Source organism: Bos grunniens, chromosome 13 (assembly GCF_055505025.1).
Source record: "Bos grunniens cultivar Pamir isolate PY7600 chromosome 13, Bosgru_T2T1.0, whole genome shotgun sequence".
Taxonomy (NCBI): Eukaryota; Metazoa; Chordata; class Mammalia; order Artiodactyla; family Bovidae; genus Bos; species Bos grunniens.
In genome coordinates, this window is record NC_141177.1 from 37,328,975 (window position 1) to 37,352,176 (window position 23,202).

The 23,202-nt window shown below is 52.7% G+C and overlaps 1 protein-coding gene across 2 annotated transcripts in view; it reads right to left on the reverse strand.

The window, feature by feature from the left end:
• ADARB2 (adenosine deaminase RNA specific B2 (inactive)) overlaps positions 1 to 23,202 on the reverse strand; it is a 235,560-nt gene that overhangs the window by 51,620 nt on the left and 160,738 nt on the right. For both annotated transcript variants that reach the window (XM_086333575.1, XM_086333576.1), the window contains exons 2-3: positions 12,605 to 12,691; positions 10,078 to 10,952 (exon numbers count right to left, since the gene is read on the reverse strand). In XM_086333575.1, the coding sequence (XP_086189701.1) occupies positions 10,078 to 10,952; positions 12,605 to 12,691 (962 nt within the window). The remainder of the gene's footprint in view (positions 1 to 10,077; positions 10,953 to 12,604; positions 12,692 to 23,202) is intronic.

Genomic DNA, 23,202 nt, shown 5'->3' on the forward strand with positions numbered 1-23,202 from the left:
TTGTGTTGCCAGAGGGACTGTGCCCCCGTGTGCACCACACATCTGAATTTTCCCCCACCGAGCCCCGTGTCTTGGGACCCTGGCCTTCCCAGCCTCCAGGGGCAGCGGGAGTGGGCATGGGGCCCGCAGGCATGCAGATGGCATTGTGGGTGAACGAGAGTCAGGCCCGGACACTGGGTTCTGGGTCCACGTCCGGGCCACCATGTCAACTCCACCGCTGTGTGCAGTGGTATAGCTCAGAGTCATGAGAATGATTGTGGGCTCAGGAGGTGACTGTCTTCACATCTCTGTGCTTTTTCTCATCCTGTCAACACTTAACACTTGTAAACAGGCACAGCATTTGTGTTGAACAGAGAAAACTTTGCAGGAAAACAAAGACAAAGCACAGAGGAAGGAGACTGGGGCGGTGGAGCGGCGGCACATGGTCACTAAGTGTAGGCGGGGAAGACCCCCTGAGACAAGGGAGGGGCTGGCTGTCTGCACTGGCTGGGGAGACGAGACTGCGGTGAGAGGCCAGTGGGCCCACTGTCTGTCCCTCTGTGTGTCCACTGCCTGTCCCCCGTCTGTCCCCCTGCCTGTCCCCCTGTCTGTCTCCCTCTCTGTCCCCCTGTATGTCTCTCTCTCTGTCTCCCCGTCTGTCCCCTGTCTGTCCCCCTGTCTCCCTGTCTGTCTCCCCGTCTGTCCCCCTCTCTGTCCCCCTGTCTGTCCCCTGTCTGTCCCCTGTCTGTCCCCCTGTCTGTCCCTCATCTGCCTCCCTCTCTGTCCCCGTCTCCCTGTCTGTCCCACTGTCTGTCCCCCTGTCTGTCCCCTGACTGTCCCCCTCTCTGTCTCTCTCTCTGTCCCCCTGTCTGTTCCCCTCTCTGACTCCCTGTCTGTCCCCTGTCTGTCTCCCTGTTTGTCCCCCTGTCTGTCCCCTGTCAGTCTCTGCCGTCTGTCCCCCTGTCTGTCCCCTGTCTGTCTCCCTGTCTGTCTCCCCTGCCTGTCCCTCTATCTGTCCCCTTTCTCTGCACTGCTGCTCTATCATGCTTGAGTGCAGTTACTTCCCATTTGAAGGGGCATAAAGGCAGCCGAACTGAACCCCGAATCCGCCCCCTCCTGCCTCTCCTGCCCACCTGGTGAAACAGGAAACTGGACCCAAGCAGCCCAGTGGTCCTTCTGTAAGTGCAGATAACCCTCGTAACAGATGCGCTTATCACTCAGGTTCTGGAACAAGAGGTAACAAGTAGCCGGAGTGTAGCAGGAGTTACCTCTGCACTGGCTTCGTCTCTGAACGTTTTGTATCTTGTTCTCATTTACACCCTTCCCCAATGTTCATTATGAAGTTTTAGCAGGACTAAGAATCATTTGGAGTACTTGTTAAAAATGCAGCCCAAGATATTCTGATTTGGTGATTTCAGAATAAGGGCCAGGTTCTGCTCTTAAACATGGCGCCCAGGCAAACCTTACACAGGAGACATTGGGCCACAACTTGGAAAACACTCAAGGGCCAGAGCTTCCTCTTACACACTTGTGTGTGTTCCCAGCCCCTGGCACATTGCCTGGGGCAGAGCGCTGTCCCTTATATGTGTAGGATGATGGATGGATGGATGGATGGATGGATACGTGGAAACCGATGTCTTTGCCAGTGGGCCTGCTATTGGCAAGCCATGGGTGGGACTATGAACAAAACTTGACAGTCATTTATGCCTTTTCTAAACCTTAGGAAATATTTTTATATGTCTTATAAGAATAAATCAGTTCCTGTAACAGGAAGAACTCTGTCACTTTTCTCGGATTTCAAAAGTCATCAAGGCAAAATTTGCAGCCCCCAGTTTTCTCACTGTTTCTGCAACTAGCTCTTTGCCCGGCTCATCCTATGTAGCACAAGGAACTCAGACGTGTTTGCATCACAATAAACTGCCTGCCACGTGGGTCTTAACGTTTGGCTGCTGTGGTTAATATGACCATTCATAGCATGTTTCCACATATTTTCATTACAACTGAAAACATAATTAACTCTTATTCAAAAAGAATTTGTTTGTGAAATCCGGTGATTTCTAGATGCGTCCCCCATTTTCGGAAACTCCAACACGCGGTCATCCAAATTCATGGGATGCATAAATGAACTACTCTCTGCACCCCTGTAAGATCCCCCAAGAGGCTCCCAGACCACGGGACTCTGTGACGCACTTAAAATGTCACTCCCTTTAGTAATCAGACACACCCCAATGGAATGCTGCAGCATCTCCATTAAGGCGATTACCTCGTTATCGTGATGATTTTCCTGTCCATCTCTCATGCTCACTATGACTTAATGCATTTTATCATGTTTATCTTTGTTTGTTCAGGTTTTCCGTACTTGGTGCCTATTTAATGCCCTGAGCAGTTGAAGAACATTAAGGACATTAAGCAGTTGAAGGATATTAAGCAGTGCCTTTCACTGGACCCCTTCAGATTTCTCAAACATCATGTGAACCCCCAAATGTTCATAAAGTCAGAGTCCTTGCTTTAGAAAGGCAGATAATTCTGTATTATGATGCATGGGCACCACATGGCTGTGGGAGGAAAATGAAGGGCTTGAGGGTTCTTGGAATATTTCTTCTTGTTATAAAGTAAGAATGACCTTTGCAACTCCGTTTAGGCTCAGCTGCTCATGAATTACGAGGTGTTCCTCTCGGAGAGACACTTCCTGCAGCCCACTCGCCCTCAGAAGACCACAGAAGTTCTCTGCAGGAAAAATTACCCTTTCTTAGTCCTCTGAGGGTAGCCCATGTCAGGCAGAGTTTTATTATTGTCCTTAGTCCGGGGAAGAATTACTTTCGAGAAGTTTCGGCTCATTACTTCTGGTCTTCATCAGCTGTTCTCGGGGGCTGTGGCCTTTAGTGCACACGGCAGCCCCTCCCCACTCTGCTGGGCTCCCCCTGACCACGGAGACAGAGCAGGTGGCCTGATAGCAGAGCCAGACTCAGGAGACCCCGGAGCTGGGCCATTTCAGAATGAATTCCAAGAGACTTATCCCTTTTTATTTAAAGACCTGTTTTGTGAGTTTTATATGTAACCAAAAGTTATATGTAACTTTTTTGAATCAGGCCCAACTGCCCAATTGAATCAGGCCCAACTGGCCATCCGAAGTATTGTCTAGAATGATCTGGAATTTTTTCATTGTGTGAATTTCCCATTTTGGGTGGCTCCCCCCAGCCACAGCTCCTATGATGAGAGCTGGCAATAGTCCAGGCCTCTGGGAGGCTCCTTCATGTTTCTCAGAGTGGACGGAGCGGTGGGGCCAATGGTTTTTAGGCTGGAAAGAGACAACTTTCCTTGCTGTCTTGTCCCAGCCATTCGACCTGGGGAGTGGCGGGCAGATGCTGTCTGTAGGGCTTGGAGGCTGGGATCTGCCAGCTGCTCACCTGGACATTCATGTCAGTCTAGATTCATCTCCAGTCACCAGCATGTTCTGTGGTTCCATAGTCTGAATTCAAAGCATCTTCCCTCCTAAGACTCTTTTCAATTCTTGGTTAGATGGCTTATGGCTTTGTTGTCTGTCGGAGTCTCTTTCCTGGCTGACAACTCCCCACCCTGCCCCCCCATAACCTGTCTGCAGGGTCACAGCAACTTTTCCCTGAAGCCAGCTCTCTGCCTGGAGAAAAGCGGATGCAATCTGGTCTGCAGCAGGGTCAATGCTGACACAGCCGCACCTCTGCTGAGCTGACTCAGGGAAGCAGGCGGGGGCCTTGTTGTTGGGCCCCCTTCCTCCGGGAGCCGTCAGAGCCTCTGTCCATCCCTGTCCTTGTTTGTGTAATCGCCCACATGGCCCCTGGGCTGTATTCCTGCTTGCCTCCCGACTGCATTGATTATGAAAGACAAACACCACCAAACACGGCCCAAATACCAACCAGCCCCGGGTAGAGGGGTTTTGTGCCAAACTTTGACAATTGTCCAGTCAACACATCCATTTAGAAGGAGGGCTTTCTATGGGCACAGGTGTCCTGGTCACTCAGAAGAGCGATGGAGTGTCCATTGACGACATGTCCCTACTCTCCTGAGTGCACACGTGACGTTGAACCCTGAGCACAGGGGTAGGGTGCCGTCGGCTTCTGATAAGAATGGTGTTAATTTGCTTCTTGCTCGAGGACAGTCTCCTGAGACAACAGGGTGTTCACGGCCAAGCAGAAAGGGAGCGGGACCTCTGTGGAGCAGGGCTGCCCCACAGTCCATCTCTGGGGGCAGGGCAGAGGCAAATGGCCACTGGGCACCCGCCCTCCATCGTGTGCAGGCCCCCAGCTCCATGGGTAGAGGTGCTGTCCCCTGGGGATGCTCCCCTTTGTCTCCTCTGGCTCTTTGCATGTGGGCTTCCTCCCAGTTGCCGTGTTTTTTTCTGCTGTCCGTCCTCATCATTGTGACAACATGTCCCCAAGGAAGAGGGGGCCCGTCCCTCCCCACAAAGCCTGCTGTCTACACAGCCAGGGGCAGGCTCTGTGCTGACAAAGGTGATCTTCTCGTGAGGGAGTCGGCTTGCTCCCCTGCTCTGTTGTTTTGGGGCTCTCACCTGGGAGCCCCCTTTCTGCTGCTGGCCCTCCTGCTCTGGCACACTCTGTCCCCTGTGTCACTCCCACCATGACAGGCCATGCACTGCCCCATTGTTCAGGCGGATCCGTTTCCTCGACAAACCTGTAAAAGTGTTGGGAACTCAGGGTGGGCAGCCTGGAGCCTGACGGAGGGTCTCTGCCCTCCGCCTTCCTGTGATCCTCCTCCCAGCTTCACCAGCCAGACTTTGGCTGGAGAATTTCATGAGTGGGGCCCCCTCCATGGTTCTGTGAGGCTCAGATGTGCTAATATATGTAAAGTGTGTACAGCAACATGTGATACAGTCAGTGTCTGATACGTATCAGCTCCTCACATCACTATGGGTCACCCCGGCATTGCCAGTGTCAGTCGTGGCTGTGGAATCGTGAGCAAGTGGGGAAGCTTGGTTTACAGCCTCTGCTTAATTGATCAACACTCATGTTAACTGTATTTGATGACACCAAACACTGAATGGGGAACATACAGGTTTAAAGACACAATTATCTCTTCTAACTTCAATTGTGTCAAACTTCAGTAGAAATTCAGATGCTGGGGCTATTATATAAATGTAGATGGTACATTGTATCCATCATGCTTAAGTGTACAAGTGTACATTGTATTGTACGATTATATTGTATATACACTGTGTATACATTATATAGGTTGTGTTGTACAAATTATATTTTGTAGATACTGTATATACATTGTACAGATTATATCATATAAATTAAATTGTGTACACATTGAGTATACAGTTGTACAAATTATATCACATAAATTATATTGTGTATACATTGTATCAAAGTTATATTGTGTGTGCATTGTACAAATTGTATCATATAAATTATACTGGATATACATTGTACAGATTGTATCATATAAGCTATATTTTGTATACATTGTACCTTGTACAAATTGTATCATATAAATTATATTGTATAGACACTGTGTATACATTGTATAGATTGTATGAGTTTATTGTGTAGGCACTGCATGTACAGCTTGTATCATATAAGTTACATTGTGTACACATTGTATGTGCACTGTGTCAATGCACATATGTATTGTTAGCATCTACAGAGCCTTCAGCAGCCTCACTGCAGGGGTTTTTGGAGATAGGGGCCAGGGTACGTGTGTGACAGCAGCCAGGGGACCCATCACTCCTGTCTGGCATTCAGTGCTTCTACTGAGGAGATGAGGATGTGGGGAAGGCCAGTGCTGGCTGGACAGGCAGGAGGGTAGAAGGCTGCTCTTTCCTCCACAAGGACCACAAGAGGGTGTCTGTGGCCATAGATCACAGATGGAGCTAAGGAGTTGAATGCAAGGAGGCTTCCTGGACAATCATGGCCTCGCCTCAGGGAGAATGGCCATGGCTAAGCACGAAACACTGAAAGGGAGGTGGATGGGCTGCTGGGACCATGGGCCCCTGCAGACCCGGCGGCGGACACGTGGCCAGGGCAGAGCTGACTGGAGCATTTGGGGGAGTGAGGCCACTGGGGCTCAGGAGGGGGGCCTCACGGGGTCCCAGTGCTTTTTTGGGGTGTCCTCAGGGGAAAACACCTTGGATGGTATTGAGCCATCTCGAAGCTGAGCAGGTGTGATTTCCACCCTCTGTAATTCAGGCCCATTTGAAATCTGAGGGCCCACTGTTGCTGATCTGTCGAGGTGACACTAGTGAATATTCTGCGGGTAGGGTGGAGGTCAGCAGGGGTGTGAAACCAGACAACCTGTGAGGTGGCCGGGCAGCAGGGGAGGGCTCTGTTGTGTCCCCAAGTGCAGCTGTTGAGGTTGAGATGCAGTCAGCCCTGGGTCTAAACTTGGAGCTCAGATCCAAGTTTGCGGTAAAGGGCTGACCTCTGGAGGCATTTTTATTTCCATGATGATACATGTCCCTTGGCTCCCCCTCCCAGCAGAGAGCTGTGCCATTAGGGAGCAGACAAGGTGTTCTGGGCACCTGACCAATGGCCAGGCCTGGCCGGGGCCATCCGCTCCCTGGGAGGACCTGCAAAGGGCTTGGTCAGCATGCAGCCTTGGTAGCTGGTTTCAAACGCACACCCTCCCACCCTTGGGGAGAACGTGTGCTGCCTGATTTGACTGTATCTTTCAGACACTGTTAGTACCACCGCAGCCTGACATGGAAATTTAAAAAAAGAAAGAAAAACAAAGAAAGGGCATCACTGAGGGTGAAAGACTTCGGAGCAAGACAAGCCCGTGGTTTTCACACGAGGGGCTGTGCGTCACCATCTCCCCTCCCCTTCCTGCCAGATCCCTGTAACTTTCAGTCACTTTCTTCTCTATCACGTGACTGATGCTCTTCCATTTCCACAGAGCAGAAGCACTGAGAGACAAGGCTTTCTGGTGGAATTTAATGCTGTTGTGAATCCCAGAATCCCAGTCTTCTCATGCCAGGGGTGAGGAATAAGACCACAGAGACACAGGTCTTATGATTTTTACCTTTTTCTCTTTTAACAATGATGTTCCAGCTAATGAGCATTTATATTCTGTCATGGTCTTGTTATTGCGTCCACACCTCTTGTGAACCTAGAGGAAATCTGAGCTTCAGGCCTGCCCCCCACCTCCCTCTGGTCTCCGCAGGCACCTCATCAGTGGTGTTTGCACAGTGTCCACTCACTAAGGCCTGCGATGGGCAGTAGAGAATTTAACAAAGCTGTGTTCTCGTCACTCTGGCAAAGAGTCCTGAAGTCAGATCTTGTGAAATTGAAGGGAGGGACCAGCCTGGTTCTTAGACACCCCTCATGTTGAGGAGGTGGTGGAAATCTAACATGTCCATGATTTTAATCTTCATTGAGAATGTTATTCTTCAGAACTGCTTCAGACTCAAGGCCAAAACCAGCCTAAATGACTCTTTCCCGCTGGACAGGGGTGCTCAGCCTGGAGGGAGCCTCACTTGTCCAAGAAGGGTGGTATCTGGGCACCAAGGGCAGGGGTCCCTGGGGGCGGATCCCTGGGGTCTGAGCTGAGGGGTTTCTGGGGGACTGAGTTGTTTAGAGTTGTCCTCAGGATGGGTAGAGCCTCTGACCCACTGAGCCAGCCCCGCTGAGATCTGCTCTGGGCTGAGGCTGAACACCTGTGTGGCATCAGCACTGACCCACCTGTGTGGCATCAGCACTGCAGATGCCTGGTCCTGGGCTTCCTGCAGCCAGAAGTCCCACACTGCCGACTGATCATACTGGCGGGCCTGGCGAGCAAACCATCGAACAAGACCCCAGGTGTCCTGTGCACCGAGCCTGCCCCAGAGCAGAGAGCGCCAAATCCTGAGCTGTATACCCCAGGGTCAGAGGCCAGGTCTCTCCATGGTGAACGCTGCCCCGCCCCCACCTGCCCTGGACTCAGGCAGGGGCCTTACAGACCTTCCTGGGGTGTGCACAGCAGGGCCAGGGGCATGACTCCTGACATAGGTGCTGGCGGCGCAGTTACATGGGTGACAGGTTGTGACCCTGGTGACCAGGACTGGCATGAGTGGAAAGGACGCATTGCAGACAGCATAGACACCTGGGCAGAGGAGGCAGAGGAGCTGTGTCTACAGGGACCCTGGAGTCTCTGAATCTAGACCACGTCCAAGATGGGCTCTGGACTTAATAAGGCCCCAGAGGTTGCCTGGTGCTGAAAGGGGAGCAGGCGACGTGCTCCAGGACAGCCCGGGGTGATGGATGGGCCGCAGCCTCCTGCTGCTCCCTACCCTCCATACCCGTCATCCGGGTGGGTGTTAGCCGACTGTCAGGGAGGAATTTTTAGCGGTGGCAGCTTTCACTGATGTGCTGCATTCTGGGGTCAAACGACCGTTACAAAGCAGCAGTGCCGCCCGGTTCCTGCGTCTCGAGAGCACAGGGTTGACAACATGAAAGGAAAGGCGTCATGGCGGGCTCACCGACATCCTTCAGCCCTCATGAAGGTGTGTGTGTGTGTGGGCGAGTGTGCACAGCAGAATTGGAGGAAGGGCTCTGCTCACTAAATAGCGTCGAGCAGAGGAGGGAGGCCTTCATGGGCAGCCCAGGTCACCCGGCCTGAGAGGGGCTGGGGGGCTGCCTTGGAAGGTGTTGGGGGGTCAGAGCTACAGACGAGGTGGAGACACCGGGCTGAGGAGAGGGGGAGAGACAGGTGGGGGCGTCAGGAAGGGACAGCAGGGCCACCACGCTCCAGGCCAGGACTCATGTCAACACCAAACACTCGCCTCTGTCCACACTGTGTATCATCTGAGGCTGTGTGGGAGCCGAGACACGGGGAGATAACGGGCCAACCCCTCCAATTTGCTCCTAGAATGTGCAGTAAACATTTGAAAATTAATGAAGGAATTGGGGGCAGAGGTAGCAGGAGAAACAGCTGCCCCCGGGGTTCCCCATTCAGCAGTTTCTGTCCGTCATGTGGCTGAATTGTGGGGACCAGACTGGTACCTGCTGGGCCCGTCCATGCTCTATGCTTGCCAGAGTCAGAGAACTGCTCACTGGACGGATGAGAGGATGGACAGATGGACAAATGGGTAGAGGGATGGACGGACGGTCGGACGCTGGCTCCTGGCTGTGATCTGACATGAGGGCTCTGTCCAGCACCCCTCCAGCACCCCGAGTCCACCCCCAGTAGACACATGACCTCCTCAGGCAAACAGTGGATTCTATGTGAGGTGCTGTGACATGAGGATGCCCTGGTCTGAGCAGAGATTTACAAGTGCCGAGCTCTGACTAGGGACCCTGTGCAGACTGAGGGCTTTTAACTGAAAAACCTCTCCCCCACTGATGAGGAAGTGGATGAGGGGGACTTCTTGTGTCAGCTCAGAGGGGACAATGCTCATAGATGAGCAGAAGGAGGAGGAGGCAGGTGAATAGGTCCCAACACCAGGACGGTGCGCAGGACGCCTCCCCTGTGCGGGGCTGAGCTCCATGAGGTGCTCGCGTGTTGTGGGTGACAAGCCCCTGAGGCAGGGAGGGGCGGGTCCCCTTTGAGCTCCTCGCCCACCCAGCCCTCTGTTCCGGCAGAACTCCAGCCCCAGAGTCAGAGACGCAGCCCAGACCTGCGCCAAACACGCCAACTGCACAGAACATGCCAATGGGCACCAAACAAACCAGTGGGCACTGAACACGCTGACCTACACTGAACACACCAATGGACACTGAACACGCCGACAGGCACTGAACACCCAACGGGCCCTGAACACGCCAATGGGCACCGAACATACCAATGACGGGCACCGAGGGGCCGTCCTGCTGTGCTGCCCTCTCGGGGGCAGGGAGCCCTCCCCCCACTGCCCTGTCCCTTGTGGCCAGCATCACTATTGCCAAAACAGCTGGCTGCCCAGCTCTCCATCACCTTTGCCCAGTCCCCCGGCATTCCTTCCCTTCCCACATTTGCTTTCAGGCTCTCTGTCCCCAAATCCGAGCTCAGCTTCTGCACCAAGGCAGGAGGGGCAGCACCTGCTTGTTTGGGAGGCATAGGAGCCCCCCACACAGGGGGATGGAGCAGGGGGACTGCCTGCTGCCCCCACCCCACTCCGCCCCCTGGCAGCCACCCGAGGGCTCTCACCTGGGGCAGGAGGTGACTTCTACTCCTGCTGGGGACGTGGCCGGGCAGCCGAATGTCGAAGAGGGCCTGCAGGGCAGCCTGGGCAGCCTGGCCCTTGGCCAGCTTCTTGCTGCGTCCCGAGCCCTCGAACGTCCTCCCGTCCACGCTGACTGCCATGACGAAGCTCTGGGCGCGCCGCTTCTCAGGCTCCGAGAGGCATACATAGCGCAGGCCGGAGCGCAGCTCGTTCAACAGCACCACAGGGTTCCCGGTGCCCGGGGCCGTGGGCCCCCCCAGGCCCAGGTCCAGTGAGTGGCCCAGGAGCCGGCCCCGCTGGCAGGCCGTGGACAGGCACTCGGGGGCAGGGGGGCGGCGGCCCCCTGGGAAGCCCTCGCTGGGAGCTGCAGGCTCGAACCGCTGGAACAGGGCGTCGGGGAAGTCAGCCTGGTCGGAGGTGAAGTCAGGGGCCATGCCGCCGGGGGCTGGGGGTGCCTGGCCAGCGTTGGGGAGCTGCACGAAGGAGCGGAGGGCCAGCTCTGCTGCCCGCATCTTGGCTTTCTTCTTGGTGGGCCCGGTGCCCTCGAAGGTGAGTCCGTTGACGTCCACGGCCACGGCGAAGATGGGTGCGTGCACCGGGCCGGTCTGTGACACCATGCGGAACTGCAGGCCTGGCCGCAGCTCGTGCAGCTGCACCAGTGCATTCTTGGGTGCTACAGACCATGAAAGCCGCCTCCACAGCAGCCTCAGGGGACACAGGTGCCCACCATTGCCCTCCTCCAGCGGCCGCTTCCTCTTCAGGCCGGGCACGCCCCCTCGGGCCCTGTCCCCGGCTGGCGGTGGCCTGGCCTCCAGGTTGCTCACATTGCGGTTCTCCTTGACGTCGGCACTGCTGGTACCTGGAGGGGAGACAGACCGTGTGACCCAGGGCTGTGGGGACAGCGGGCCCTGCTGCTGATGACCCCTCTCAGCACCTGGGCCAAGAGGCGGGAATAACCCGCAGTTTCCCAAACTGGAGGTAAAGATGGAGAGAGTAACAGCTCAACCCCTGGAACCCACAGCAGAGTGCCCAGAAACTCTCTGGGAGCTCTCCATGTTCTTACTGATCTCCCAGATGTGGGATGGGGGAGGCAGTGTGTGTGATCAAAGTGGCTGGTGTGGCGGCCGCCTCCTGAGTCTCTCAGGAGAAGGTTTATCTTGGAGGAACCACCTGGCAGGCCCAGCCTGTCCTCCTCCTGGCCTGAGATTGCGTCCACACCCTCTGGTCATCATCCCAGATCTGTCAGCCTCAAAGTTTAAAGTGAGTCGGGCAGATCCAAGCATGGAGGAAGACCCCACCCATGTTGATCGGTAATTAATAAAAGCTGGTAGAAGTGCAGTCTCCCAGGCTATCTTGATACATGCTCTGGGGGTGATGCCACTCATGGTTTCTGCAGACAGGCAGATTACCTCCTCCCAACACAGCCTCCCAAGTAGTCTGCATGAAGTCAGGGAAGCTGCAGGGCAGGGCAGTGGTCATTCTGTGGCTCTGGGTCAAAAAGGTGAGAGGTCAAAGTCCCCCACGACCATAGTGAATGTGTGTGACCTTGGGCAGCCCCTCCACCTGCCTCAACTCCATTTTCTTAAGATGGAAACTGGGTTTGGCAGCTCTTGCCTCAGGGGTTACTGTTAGGTTGAGCTGGGGAACATGTGTAAAGGACAAGACCCCTGACACAGAGCAGAATCAGATGCAGTTCTGAAAACAGCAGGCAAGGGGAGGCAGACACTTGTAGGCCTGTCCAGGCCAACTCCCCTGCTTATTTCAGGAGCTGGGGTTCCCAATGAATTTCCTGGAAATTCCAGGACCCCCAGAAAAGAGGGCTGGAGTGCTCCTGCCCCCAAAGAGCCTGGCCCTGTGCCAATTCTGAGACCAGGCCTGGGGACCCCCATGATGAACCCCTAGACACACCCGTTACTCCTTGGTCACCCACCCAAGAGCCTCAGTGACCATCAGCGGGCTGCCTGCTCCTACAAGCACATGCCTGACTCTGGCTGAAAAGGTAGTCAGTTATCCCCTGTCAGATAACACTGAAATGCAAGACGTGTTCTGATTGTGTGGACCATCTCACCCTCCATGCTTTCCTGCCTCAAGCAAGAGGGGTGCCCTGCCCAACACACGCACTCAACTCTCCCTCTCCTCACAGCCATCCGCTCTGGTCTCCTTGGCGTGTGTGCTGTCCAGATCTGCAACTCCCCTGCCCCCCTCCCTCTGGGTGTCTCTCCAGTTTCACAAGCCAAATGCAGTTTCAACAGTAGGCACCCGTCCAACTTTTTCCTTGTTAAATAACTGGACATACTGTTCAAAGAGGCTGTGTTCACTTTCCTTTCTCTTTTTGGTTTGGAGGGAAAAGCAAAGAAAAGAGAGGAGAGGTGGTCAGGAGAACTAGTATCTTTTCTTGCAATGCCTGGAGTTCTCAGTCACATGGTCACTGCCTGGATTTCCTACCACTGTGTGGGGATGGGATCCCAATTGGGGGGCTGGGACCCCGGCTCTGGGGAAGGAGCTGCTTACTGAGGTTGTCCTCATCCTCTGCGTGCATGGCCCCAGGGTTCAGGCGTTTGAAGGGAGCGATGAAGGCTGACAACATGCTCACTTTGTCTGGAAAGAAAAGAACAGGAAATGCACTTTTGACACCAAGTTTCAGAAAAACTCAGTGCTTTCACATGTTCTCATTACTGGGGATTTGGACATGGGAAGTTGAAAGTTCATTTTGGTTTTAGCCTCTCCCTTTTGGTTTAGTTTTTTATTGAATTTCTGACAGCATTTTATCAAATTCCCCTCTCCATTCAATATTAAACTTTATGATCTCCATCTTTCTTATTTTCTTATTTTTGGTGTCTCCATGTCCCCACAGAGAGGAGCGAGGCAAACTGAGACCTGTCTCAGATAAATGAGCTTTCTGCAAACAGAGCCATGACCCTCCTCCCCAGAGGTGGAGACCTCGCTCTGTGGACTGAAAGCGCCTGAAAAAAAAGGACTTCTCAAAACTGTAACAAATACTTGATGTGTGTTTGAGCAGAAGATGACAGGACAGGAGGAGGGAGCAGGGTTGAGGGCGTGGAGGGTCCCTTGAAATGGGAGTGGTCATTGAGTGGCAAGAGGAGCCCGGGAGCCCCCGCCTGCAACCCTAGGGGTGGTCCTGGCTGCAGACTCCCCTGGGGGCAGCACAGAGGGCAACTCGAACCCAGGACGAGGTGGTGCTTGGGACCAACAGGCTCAGCTATTCCCTCTAAACAGAGACCAAGGGCTGAAATAAGAGAATAACCGAGGAAGGGACCAAAAGGAAGACTCCCTATTTCAGAACCCTGGCCCCGACCCCCAAGTGAGTCCATAGGAGAACTCAGCCCTGATGCCCCCGGAGCTCCTCTGCTAAGACCTTCAGGGCTGCAGCATCCCTGACTTTCCACGTGACCTTAGGAAACCACGTGTTCTTAGGAAACCACGGATGGAAGCATGCCGCTGCTCATCCCATGTGTCAGAGGTCACCACAAGGTCACCCCTGCCCTTCCCGCTGGCTGGGGTGTCCAGGGCCCCCGCCAGGGACACTTTCTGCATCCTCCATGCCTGGTGCTGCCTGTGTCTGCTCTGTGCTCAGACAAGAGCCCTGCTCCGGGCACAGCTCTGCGATCTTCTGCGGAAACCTCAGCTGTGCCGCCGACTCCAGACCCAGGCCTGGAACGTGCTCTTTCTCTTTCTGTTCTGAGCCTGCTTTCTCTTTAGCCGGGCTTTCCAGAGGCCAGGGGAGTTCATGCTGAAATTCATTCAGGAGCCTGTTAACAGCTGTTGTTTCCAGCAGGGACAGGCAACAATATAATGCTCACTCAGAGAACAATAAATAACTCAAATACGGGAGGTTGCTCCCTCTTCATTCAGCCGAACAAGAGGAATCAGCCAGGGAAGGCCCCACTCCTACCCTTGCGGCTGTGCCAATTTATTGTGTGGGAATGAAATCTCTTCTTGAGTTATAATTTCATTAAAGGAGCCCAGTAATATTCCAGAGCGAGTGTGAAGCTCAAATGATTTAGTCTGGAGCATTTTGAAATGAAATTAAAATTTTCTAATAAACAGGGCTCCCAGCCAGACACCCACAAAACACACCAAGCCGTTTCAGAGCTCACCTTAGACAAACTGTGAAATACTTAGAGATGGTTTTCCATCCATCAGTGTCCTCCATTTCTAGGGTGGCCAGAGTTGTCAAATAAAAATTCAAGACATCTAGTGAAGACTGAGTTTTGGATACATGGAAGATATTTTTCTGTGTACATCTCTATAATATTGTGTGGGGCATACACACACTACAAAAATTATTACTTATCTGAAATGCAAATTTAAGGCAAAAGACTTGAATAAACATTTCTACAAGAAAAATGCACAAATGGCCAATAAGCACATGAACAGATATTCAACATCATCAGGGAAACGGAAATCAGAACTAGGGTGAGACAGCCTCTCACACATGTTAGTCTGGCTGCTATTAAAAAAAACAAGAAAATAATACATGTGGGTGAGGATGTGTAGAAATCAGAACGCAGTGCACGGCTGGTGGGAGTGTAAAACAGTGCAGCCACTGGGAAGCGCATATTTCCACTCAGGTGTCAATCCAGAAGAACCAACAGGGGGACTCAAAGAGTTACAGCACGCCCATGTTCAAAGCAGTGTGACGCACAACAGCCAAATGGGGAGGCAACCCAGGTGTCCACAGGTAGACGGACGGATGTGGTCTGTACACACAAGGGAACATTATTCATCCTTGAAATGGAAGAGGATTCTGACGCAGGCTACAGCACGCTGAACCTTGGGGACATGGTGCTAACCAAGGAAGCCAGCCACAAAAGGACAAATGCAGTGTGACCATGTCTGTGAGGCCCCTGCTGCTGCTAAGTCGCTTCAGTCGTGTCCGACTCTGTGCGACACCATAGACGGCAGCCCACCAGGCTCCCCCGTCCCTGGGATTCTCCAGGCAAGAACACTGGAGTGGGTTGCCATTTCCTTCTCCAATGCATGAAAGTGAAAAGTGAAAGTGAAGTCGCTCAGTCGTGTCCGACTCATAGCGACCCCACGGACTGCAGCTTACCAGGCTCCTCCGTCCATGGGATTTTCCAGGCAAGAGTACTGGAGTGGGGTGCCATTGCCTTCTCCTGTGAGGCCCCTGCTGCTGCTGCTAAGTCACTTCAGTAGAGACGTATAAATCACCGAGACAGGCGGGAGGATGGCCCCCAGGGGCTGGAGGAGGGAAACGGGGCTGGTCAGTGAGTGAAGACAGAGCCCAGCCTGAGGAAATGAGGAAGCTGGATGTGGAGGTGGTGGTGGCTGTATAACATAGAGACATACTTAACATCACTGAGCTACATGCTGGAGCACGGGTAATACTGCACCTTTTATATTTTGTATGTTTTACTACAATTTAAAAAATAAAAAGCAATTCAGGTTTAACTGCACATGCTGTGGATTTTTTGGTAACCCTAGCCCTTCACTGGTTGATTCACTTCTCTGGTGTGGTGGGTTTGGATTTCAGGTCGGCTGAAACCACTCAGACAAGCCAGGCAGAAAGCCTCAGAGATGCTGAGTCAGCTCACCAGACTCTGGGTACCGCCACCTGCTGGGATGCTTCAGGAGGGAGAAGTAGTTACCCTGACAGCATGTGTACTCTCGGTGGGAAACAGCGACTCCTAGGAAGGACACACAGGGTCTTCTCTTTTTATCACAGTGCACAGCTTGTGGGATCTTAGCTCCCCAACCAGGGATCAAAGTGCTGTGACAGGGACTTCCCTGGTGGTCCAGTGGCTGAGACTCTGCGCTCCCAATGCAGGGGGCCTGGGTTCGATCCCTGGACAAGGAGCTAGATCCCACATGCAGCAACTAAGACCCAGTGCAGCCAAATTAAAATAAATAAATGATCAAAGTGCTGTGAAAGCACAGAGCCCTAACCACTGGGTGCTAGGGAATTCCCTCAGACCGAATCTTTAGAAGGTCATTAGGGAAAAGGGTGAGGAACTGCATTTTCTATTTAGAAAAATTCCAAGACAAATTATTTGCTGTTGGTGCCTTCTTCGTGGTTGTTTCCTGGACACAGGCCTGTCAAGGCATCTACTTTTGCAGGTTCCAGGTGAGCAGAGCCCCAGTGCCCAGCTGCTTCTGTCTCTGTGTTTCTCACAGTCGTTTGAAAATCTGGCTTCATGCAGGTCACAGACTGATGGAAAATAGAGGCCCTGCTTTTGTTATTCTCAGTTCTGGATGGTTTGGGTCTGCTGAGAGCAGCTGGTTAACAGGCCTCTCTCTGGAGAGTCAGAGGAAGGAGGGGGTCTTTCTCCTGGGAAAGCAGCCGAACGGGCTGGGCCTCTCTGCCTGAGGACGGGTCTGTGGCTCTCAGCTCAGGCCTGGCGTCCCTGTGAACCAGCCGGACATTGTTCTGTGTGAGAGGCTCCTGTGAGGACAGCATGCAGGCCAGCCTCCAGTCATGAGTGATTTGGGAGGATGTTCAGGTCATTAGTATAATGGCATTTTCAATGAGCTACTTGGAATGAATGATCCAGGACATTTGTATTATAAACCTTATTACTCAGTGCAAACAACTGCAAAATAAATGGCTTTGGCCCACGTTAAAGTGATTTCGTGTGTTTTTGGAGCACGTGTGGGGCAGAAGCCACTTCCTGGAAATGCTCGAGATCACATTGAGAATATTGATAATGAAGAAGAAATACAATTTGGTGATGACATAAAGATAGAAAAATGGAACAAAGTGGATGGTTCAAGAAATGGAATCATACTTGTGTGATCAACCGACCTTCAACAAAGGTCTCAGAGTCTCACGCTGGGGTGAAAGAAAGTCTTTTTAACAAGATGTGCTGAAAAACTACATCATCTTGGAAAAAAGTGAATTCTGAGCTCTATCTTGTATCATAATGAAAATGGTCACAAGATCAATGAAATATATATTCCTTCAAGAATGCATTCGTTCATTCATATATATTCGTTCAAGATGAAACCTGAGCCAGAGCATTTGCAGAAATGTTATTTGAGTCAGCTCTCATTGGGAAGCATCCCAAGGGCCTGGTAACATAAGGATGTGAACATGGACTGTTTTAAATTCATATTGTGGCTGTGATCAACAATAACAAGGATTGAGGATTAAGATACATTATGACACAGATGAATCTCTAGAACATCATGTTGTGCAAAAATCCAGGTGTAAAAGACAAGGTTCCTTGCGATCCCAGAAAAGGCACAGCCCCCCTTGGCAACGGGTCATGCAGAGGTCACACACTGGTCACACTAGGGCCAGGGAGGCTGGCTGGGAGGGTGGGGTCTTTCCGGGAGGATGAAACCTCCCACGTGTAGTCAGAGACATGTGTTACACGGGTGTGCATTTGCCCCTGGACTGTGACACACACACTTTGTTGCATTTCTCTGTGTGCAAATTATATCTCAATTATTTAAAAATAATAAAAGATACAAAATGTGACTGGACAAGAAACTAAACGACAAGAAGTGAGCATCAGAGCACGATTTACTACGACGAGAAGTGAGCATCAGAGCACAATTTACTCTAGGAAGGAGAAACCCGAGGTGACAGATATTAAAGTGAACTGTATGTGCAGTCAGGCCTCCTAGTCAGGGCCTGGGGTTTTCGCTTTCTCTTTTGCTTACTTTGTAGATTTGGAAGCTCAAATTCATTTAAAGGGCTTTAAGAAGACAAGGCCAAAGACAAGGCCCTTTGGGGCTGTCCTCGGACACATGAACCCAGAGGCAGAACGAGCCCGTGTGAGTGGATGGTTAGGAGCGTCAGGCCCTGTCAATGCCCTGCAGCCATGGAGCCTCAGTTTACCCATGAGGACTGAGGAGTCGTGCAAAGGTCCAAGGGTTCGGACCGTGCTGTTGTGAACTCCGTGTTTGCTTTCACAGACTGTTTTGTTTATCAACAGTTTATGAAACAATTTTTACCAATTAAGATGAAAATTTAGGAAAAACCCTTTGGGGCAGGAGTCCATGTCAGTTACTTGGAAAATCTACCCATGTGAAATAACATGTTTGCTGGAACAAACATGTTACTTTTTGTTTTTGCTAAAAACCATAATTGCTAAAATGCCTGCAGATTTGATCTTTTCCTCTGCCTCCTGAGAAGCACTAAATAGTTCACAGGTTATTTTTAAAAATGAGATCAGTTCAGCACTTGGTCCTGCCCTATTTCAGCCATTTGGAGTGAGGTTTTGTGCTCTGTCCTTGGTGTCTGTGGGCCACACGCGGCCACGTCCGCACAGCTCGGTGACAGCTGGAAGCGTCAGAGCGTGGTCAGCACCTTCGGGCTACAAACCCAGCTCTTTCGGTGCTCCCTCCTTGTGTTTCCTCTTCCCCAGACGTGCTCTGACAGACGGCCCCCAGGCCTGACCCACTTTCATTCCTGCCGTGGCTGCTCCCCCAGCACAGGTGTGTCGCGAACTGATGCTTCTATCCAAACAGAGACGAGGACCAGCCTGAGCAGGCGGGCTGCCCGGGAAGCCAGAGAACAATTAACCTCCGTGCAGGCAGTAGGGGGGAGGCAAGATGCTCTCTCGCTGATTTTCAGGAACATGAATTTTAAGGGACTGTGTTCAAGCTGCCATCTCTGAGCTGGGAGTTCAGGCAGAGAAAGATTCTGGGCCTGTGACACGAGAGGGTCTGCTTCTCACCAGCCGGGCTCAGCTGGTAATGCCCAGGGGATAAGATCATGAGTTTGGTCTTGAAACTTGTAGCCAGCCTGTCTGTTCCTCATTCACTGTATCGGCTGAACAGTGTCCTCCCCAAATTCATGTAAGTCCTGACCTCCAGGACTCAGAATGTGACCACATTGGAAGATGGACCTGTAAGATGTGATGAAGGTACAGTGAGGCTGCGAGGGTGGGTTGTGATCCCCTGTGACCGGGACGAAGAGATGAGGACAGACGCTCATGGAGGAACGACTGCGTGAGGACACAGGGAGAAGGCAGTGTCCACGTGCCCCGGGCAGAGGCCTCGGGAGGATGGGCCTGCCCACACCTGACCTCCAGCCACCGGGGCACACTACTATATTCACTCAGCAGAGCTTTATCAAATGCAAGTTAGCTGCTCCCAGAATCAATACTTTCACACACTGATGCCAAGAAGGAACAGTGTGAGGAGCCTGTCCTGTCCAGGGGGCCCAAAGAGGTGGGGGGAACCGCATCTCACTGGAGGTGGCCTGACCACTCAATTATACCCCTACCCCTTTAGGGTCGGCCCCAGAGCCACGTGTTCTTGTGCTGAAACGTGAGTCTGGGCTGGGTCAGAGGGGTGGGGGCCAGGCTGGCTGAGGGCCCCTGTGCAGAGGCTCTGGGCAGTTCTGGAACTTGGCATCTAGGTTGGGTGGACCCCCCCACTGTGGGCCTGGAGCCTTGGTTCTGAACTGGGGGCCCAGGGGGCCCGAGGGCAGCAAACATAACGTTCTGGATGGTGAGTGGGGGGAAGGAAAAGAGGGGGAAGGGGAGAGGGGTAGGGGGAGAAGGAGGGCAAGAGAGAAAGAGCTCATCCAAGACACTCTGAGGCCGGGACACAGGTCCCAGTGTGCCCGCACTCGCTTGCCCCCCACATGTCATCAGGTCCAACTACACCTGGATTATTTTGGGAACTGGGGGAGGGGCGCCTGAAACCACACCAGCTTCCCCCAGATATTGCTCTGCACGTCACATAAACAGTGGGTTCAAAGGACTGACATGTGACTGACGGGGACTCTTTGCAAGAAAGTGCATCTAAATAAGAAAAAGAAATCCTCATCTAAAGGAGTGTGGTCACACTGTACTCAGACCTGTGCAGAGTCTAAGGTGGGTGTTCACACTGCACTCAGGCCTGTGCGGAGTCTGAGATGTGTGTTCACACCGCCCTCAGGCCTGTGCAGAGTCTAAGGTGGGTGTTCACACTGCGCTCAGGCCTGTGCGGAGTCTGAGATGTGTGTTCACACCGCCATCAGGCCTGTGCAGCATCTAAGGTGTGTGTTCACACTGCGCTCAGGCCTGTGTGGAGTCTGAGGTGTGTATTCACACTGCACTCAGGCCTGTGTGGCATCTGAGGTGTGTGTTCGCACCGCCCCCAGGCCTGTGTGGAGTCTGCATTCTCCTCCTGATGCTCTGTTGTGATCGGCACACAGGCCGGTGTAGACACCACTCTGGTGATGGAGGAGGCAGAGGTTGTCCAGCGAGATTACCCTGTCTGTTGTGTGTCACAGCCCAGCACCGCCCAGGTTTGGAGGCAGGCCTGAACACAGGAGTAAGAGACACGAGCAGAAAAGGGGGCGAGTGTTGGGACAGATGGGCTGTGGGCACATGCCTCTGGGCGCTCTCGGGCAGGGTCTGGATGGGGTGGCCCCGGCACTGACAAGGCCTGGGGGCCTGGGCTGCCTGATGGGCGGCTCCTGGCTCCTTTGGAGCATGAGGCCATTTACAGAACGACACACTGCTTGTGAAATATTAGTTTCTTATTACTTCTAGTGAGCAGCAGACTGGGTGGAAAGCAGTGTGGTAGATGGATTTTCTATAAGATGGGCCACGTGTGTGTTCTCTATTAGATGCCATGAAAATCAATCTGCAACCTGGTTCAGGCTGGTAAAATTAGATCTAAAACTATTTAATTCTGTTTCAAGAGTGTCTTCCCATCTGATGCCTGGCCTGCGGACACACAGTGATAAAACACCCTGAGTTATTGGCGGCTGCGTGCTCGTCTGTCTGGGGAGACGCACCTGGTGTTACAACGGCCGGAGACCGGGACACAGTGCAAGTCCCCCATCCCTGTGAGGCTCCTTTTAATGCTATTATTTTGCATTCAGCCCAGTTTGGTAATAAGATGTGGCAAATGGATGTTTTTAATTTTTCTGAGGACCTGTTTCTGTGTGTTTGGAGTCAAGCCCCACGATACAGAGTAACTGTTTGGGGCGGGGTGTTGGGAGCTGGAGCGACACTCAAACACAGGGATGGGGTGTGGATTCGAACCACTGCTTTTTCAGTAGGAAGCTTCTCTCTTTGGGGGCTCTTGTAAGAACTGCAGAATCGAGGGTTTCCATGGTTGCCTCATCAGGCACTAACCTTGCCGACAAACACCTCTTGTGGCTCCTGCTGGCAGGAGAGTCCATGTTACTCTGAGCTGAGACCAAGGCCCTCCCAGGGCTCTGAGTGTCACCCGTGGAGTGTCAGCAGCGCTGGCCTCAGGCCCGCACCCTCCTTCTCGGCTCCTTGGCTCCTGTGGAGCTCCCTTCCCAGCGGTGCTGGTTGGAGACAAGCGAGGGGCAGTGCCACAGCCCCAGCTGCCTGTGTGCCTGGGGTCTGGTTGCCCTTGGGACTCAGAGAGGACTGGGCACCATGCACCTTCTGGAGCTCGGAGGCCGAGGGCACCCCGGATGAGGTGCCTTCCTGCTGACCGGCTCCTGCTTCTCTGTACCTTCCTTATGACGAGCTCCTACATTGCATTTAATTAAAATGTAAGTGTATTGTTTCAACACGAGGACGAACAGGAGGCAAACCCTTTCTTTGAACCAAGCAAGTTCAAGGACACCCCTGGATCATGGCTGTGTGGACACTGTAGCTCATGGTCACCGTGTCTGGGATCTGAGAGTTTGCGTGCCAGGCGCCTGACCAAGGAGCTTCCCCGGGGCCAGCCAGCTCCTGGGGACACGTCTCTGAGTGTGTGGGCCCTTCTTCTGCGATGGGCTCGGGAGTGATGATGGGCTATGTGTCTGGTCCCCAGGCAGCAAGCTGACAGCCTACCCTTGAGTCTCGAGATGACCAATAATGCCACAAAGACAGAGCCACCCCCTGCCCCCGCGGGCTGTCACTACACTGCTGGCATGCATCAGAGTGGCAAGGACAGAGCCAGGCCAGGGCACTGGGATGCACGACTCCACTCTGGTCACCCGTGCGCCTGGTGAAAACATGTCATCTCATGACTTAGTGATCCGCTCTCTAGCTGCCTCAGTGTGGGCTTCGGGGCAGCATCGAGAGCTGTGAGCTGCCCAGGACCTGGAGTCTGCCCCACTTGCCGAGACAGAATTGGCTGATTAAGGAAAATCCAGGGACCTAAAGGATGCTGACCAGACCCCCAGAGACTAAGTGATGGACAGTGGGTCTGAAATCCCCAAATCTGAGCTGGAAAGAAATATATTAGGACTATCTCTTTCATCCCCAAGGAAGCAGTAGGTTAAGCCCTGGAGCAGATCCTTTCTACTGGTTCTTCTCATTAAAATTGTTCAAAAACTTGTAACTTGCTGAACCCTACCTCTCTTTTTGCCCACATTAAGCTAAATCTCAGGTGGAAGCTTCCTATATGCAAGTCCTGGCATTAAAGCTGAGTGGGGCTGCAGAGCCCCTGACCTGCCTCCTCCGTCCCCGGGGAGCCCTCCTACCTGCTCCCGGCAGGTCCTCAGAGATCCTGGGTATAGCACCAGTTGATTGAGGACAGCCCCCCACCTCCTCCCCGGCCCAGGGCCTGTAACAGGCTTGATGCTGCTTATTTGGGTGTTACTGGTATCGACTATGTCTCAAGAAGAAAGAGTTAAACATCAATTTTCTGTATCACCTCAACTAACACTCGGGGCAGTTGTTAGTTGCTAGTATTGCCTCCTTCTCATCAATAAGAAAACCGAGGCATGGAAGGATTACATGATTTGCTCACACTCAGGCTCTGACTCACGGCTTCTGCAGAGCAACCATGTCCGCAGAGCCCTCAGCCCACAGACCCTGCGAATTGTGAGTTCTGGGGAAATGCAAGGGCTGTTCCCAGGGCTGTGAAAGTGCCTGCATACAGTAAGTGTCACCTGTATGCTCAACAGAATCAATTCTGCAGTAACAGCTATTGTTTTTCTGCTTTGTCAGAAACACAACATTGTAAATCCACTATGCGTCAATAAAAAAGTCATGGCCAATGATGGGGACCAGGTCACCGGAGTGGACCCTGGGTGGAGAAAAGATGGGTTCAGTACCACCTGGGACTTGCCTTCAGAAAAGCAGAAGAGCAGAGTCTGTTGCTTCATTGCTGCTAGTGCCATTTCTCTATGTAAATTCTCTAAAACTTCTGTTTAGAACAACTTTTTCCTGGAACTGACTTGGAAACACGACAGAAGTAGAGACTCCAGC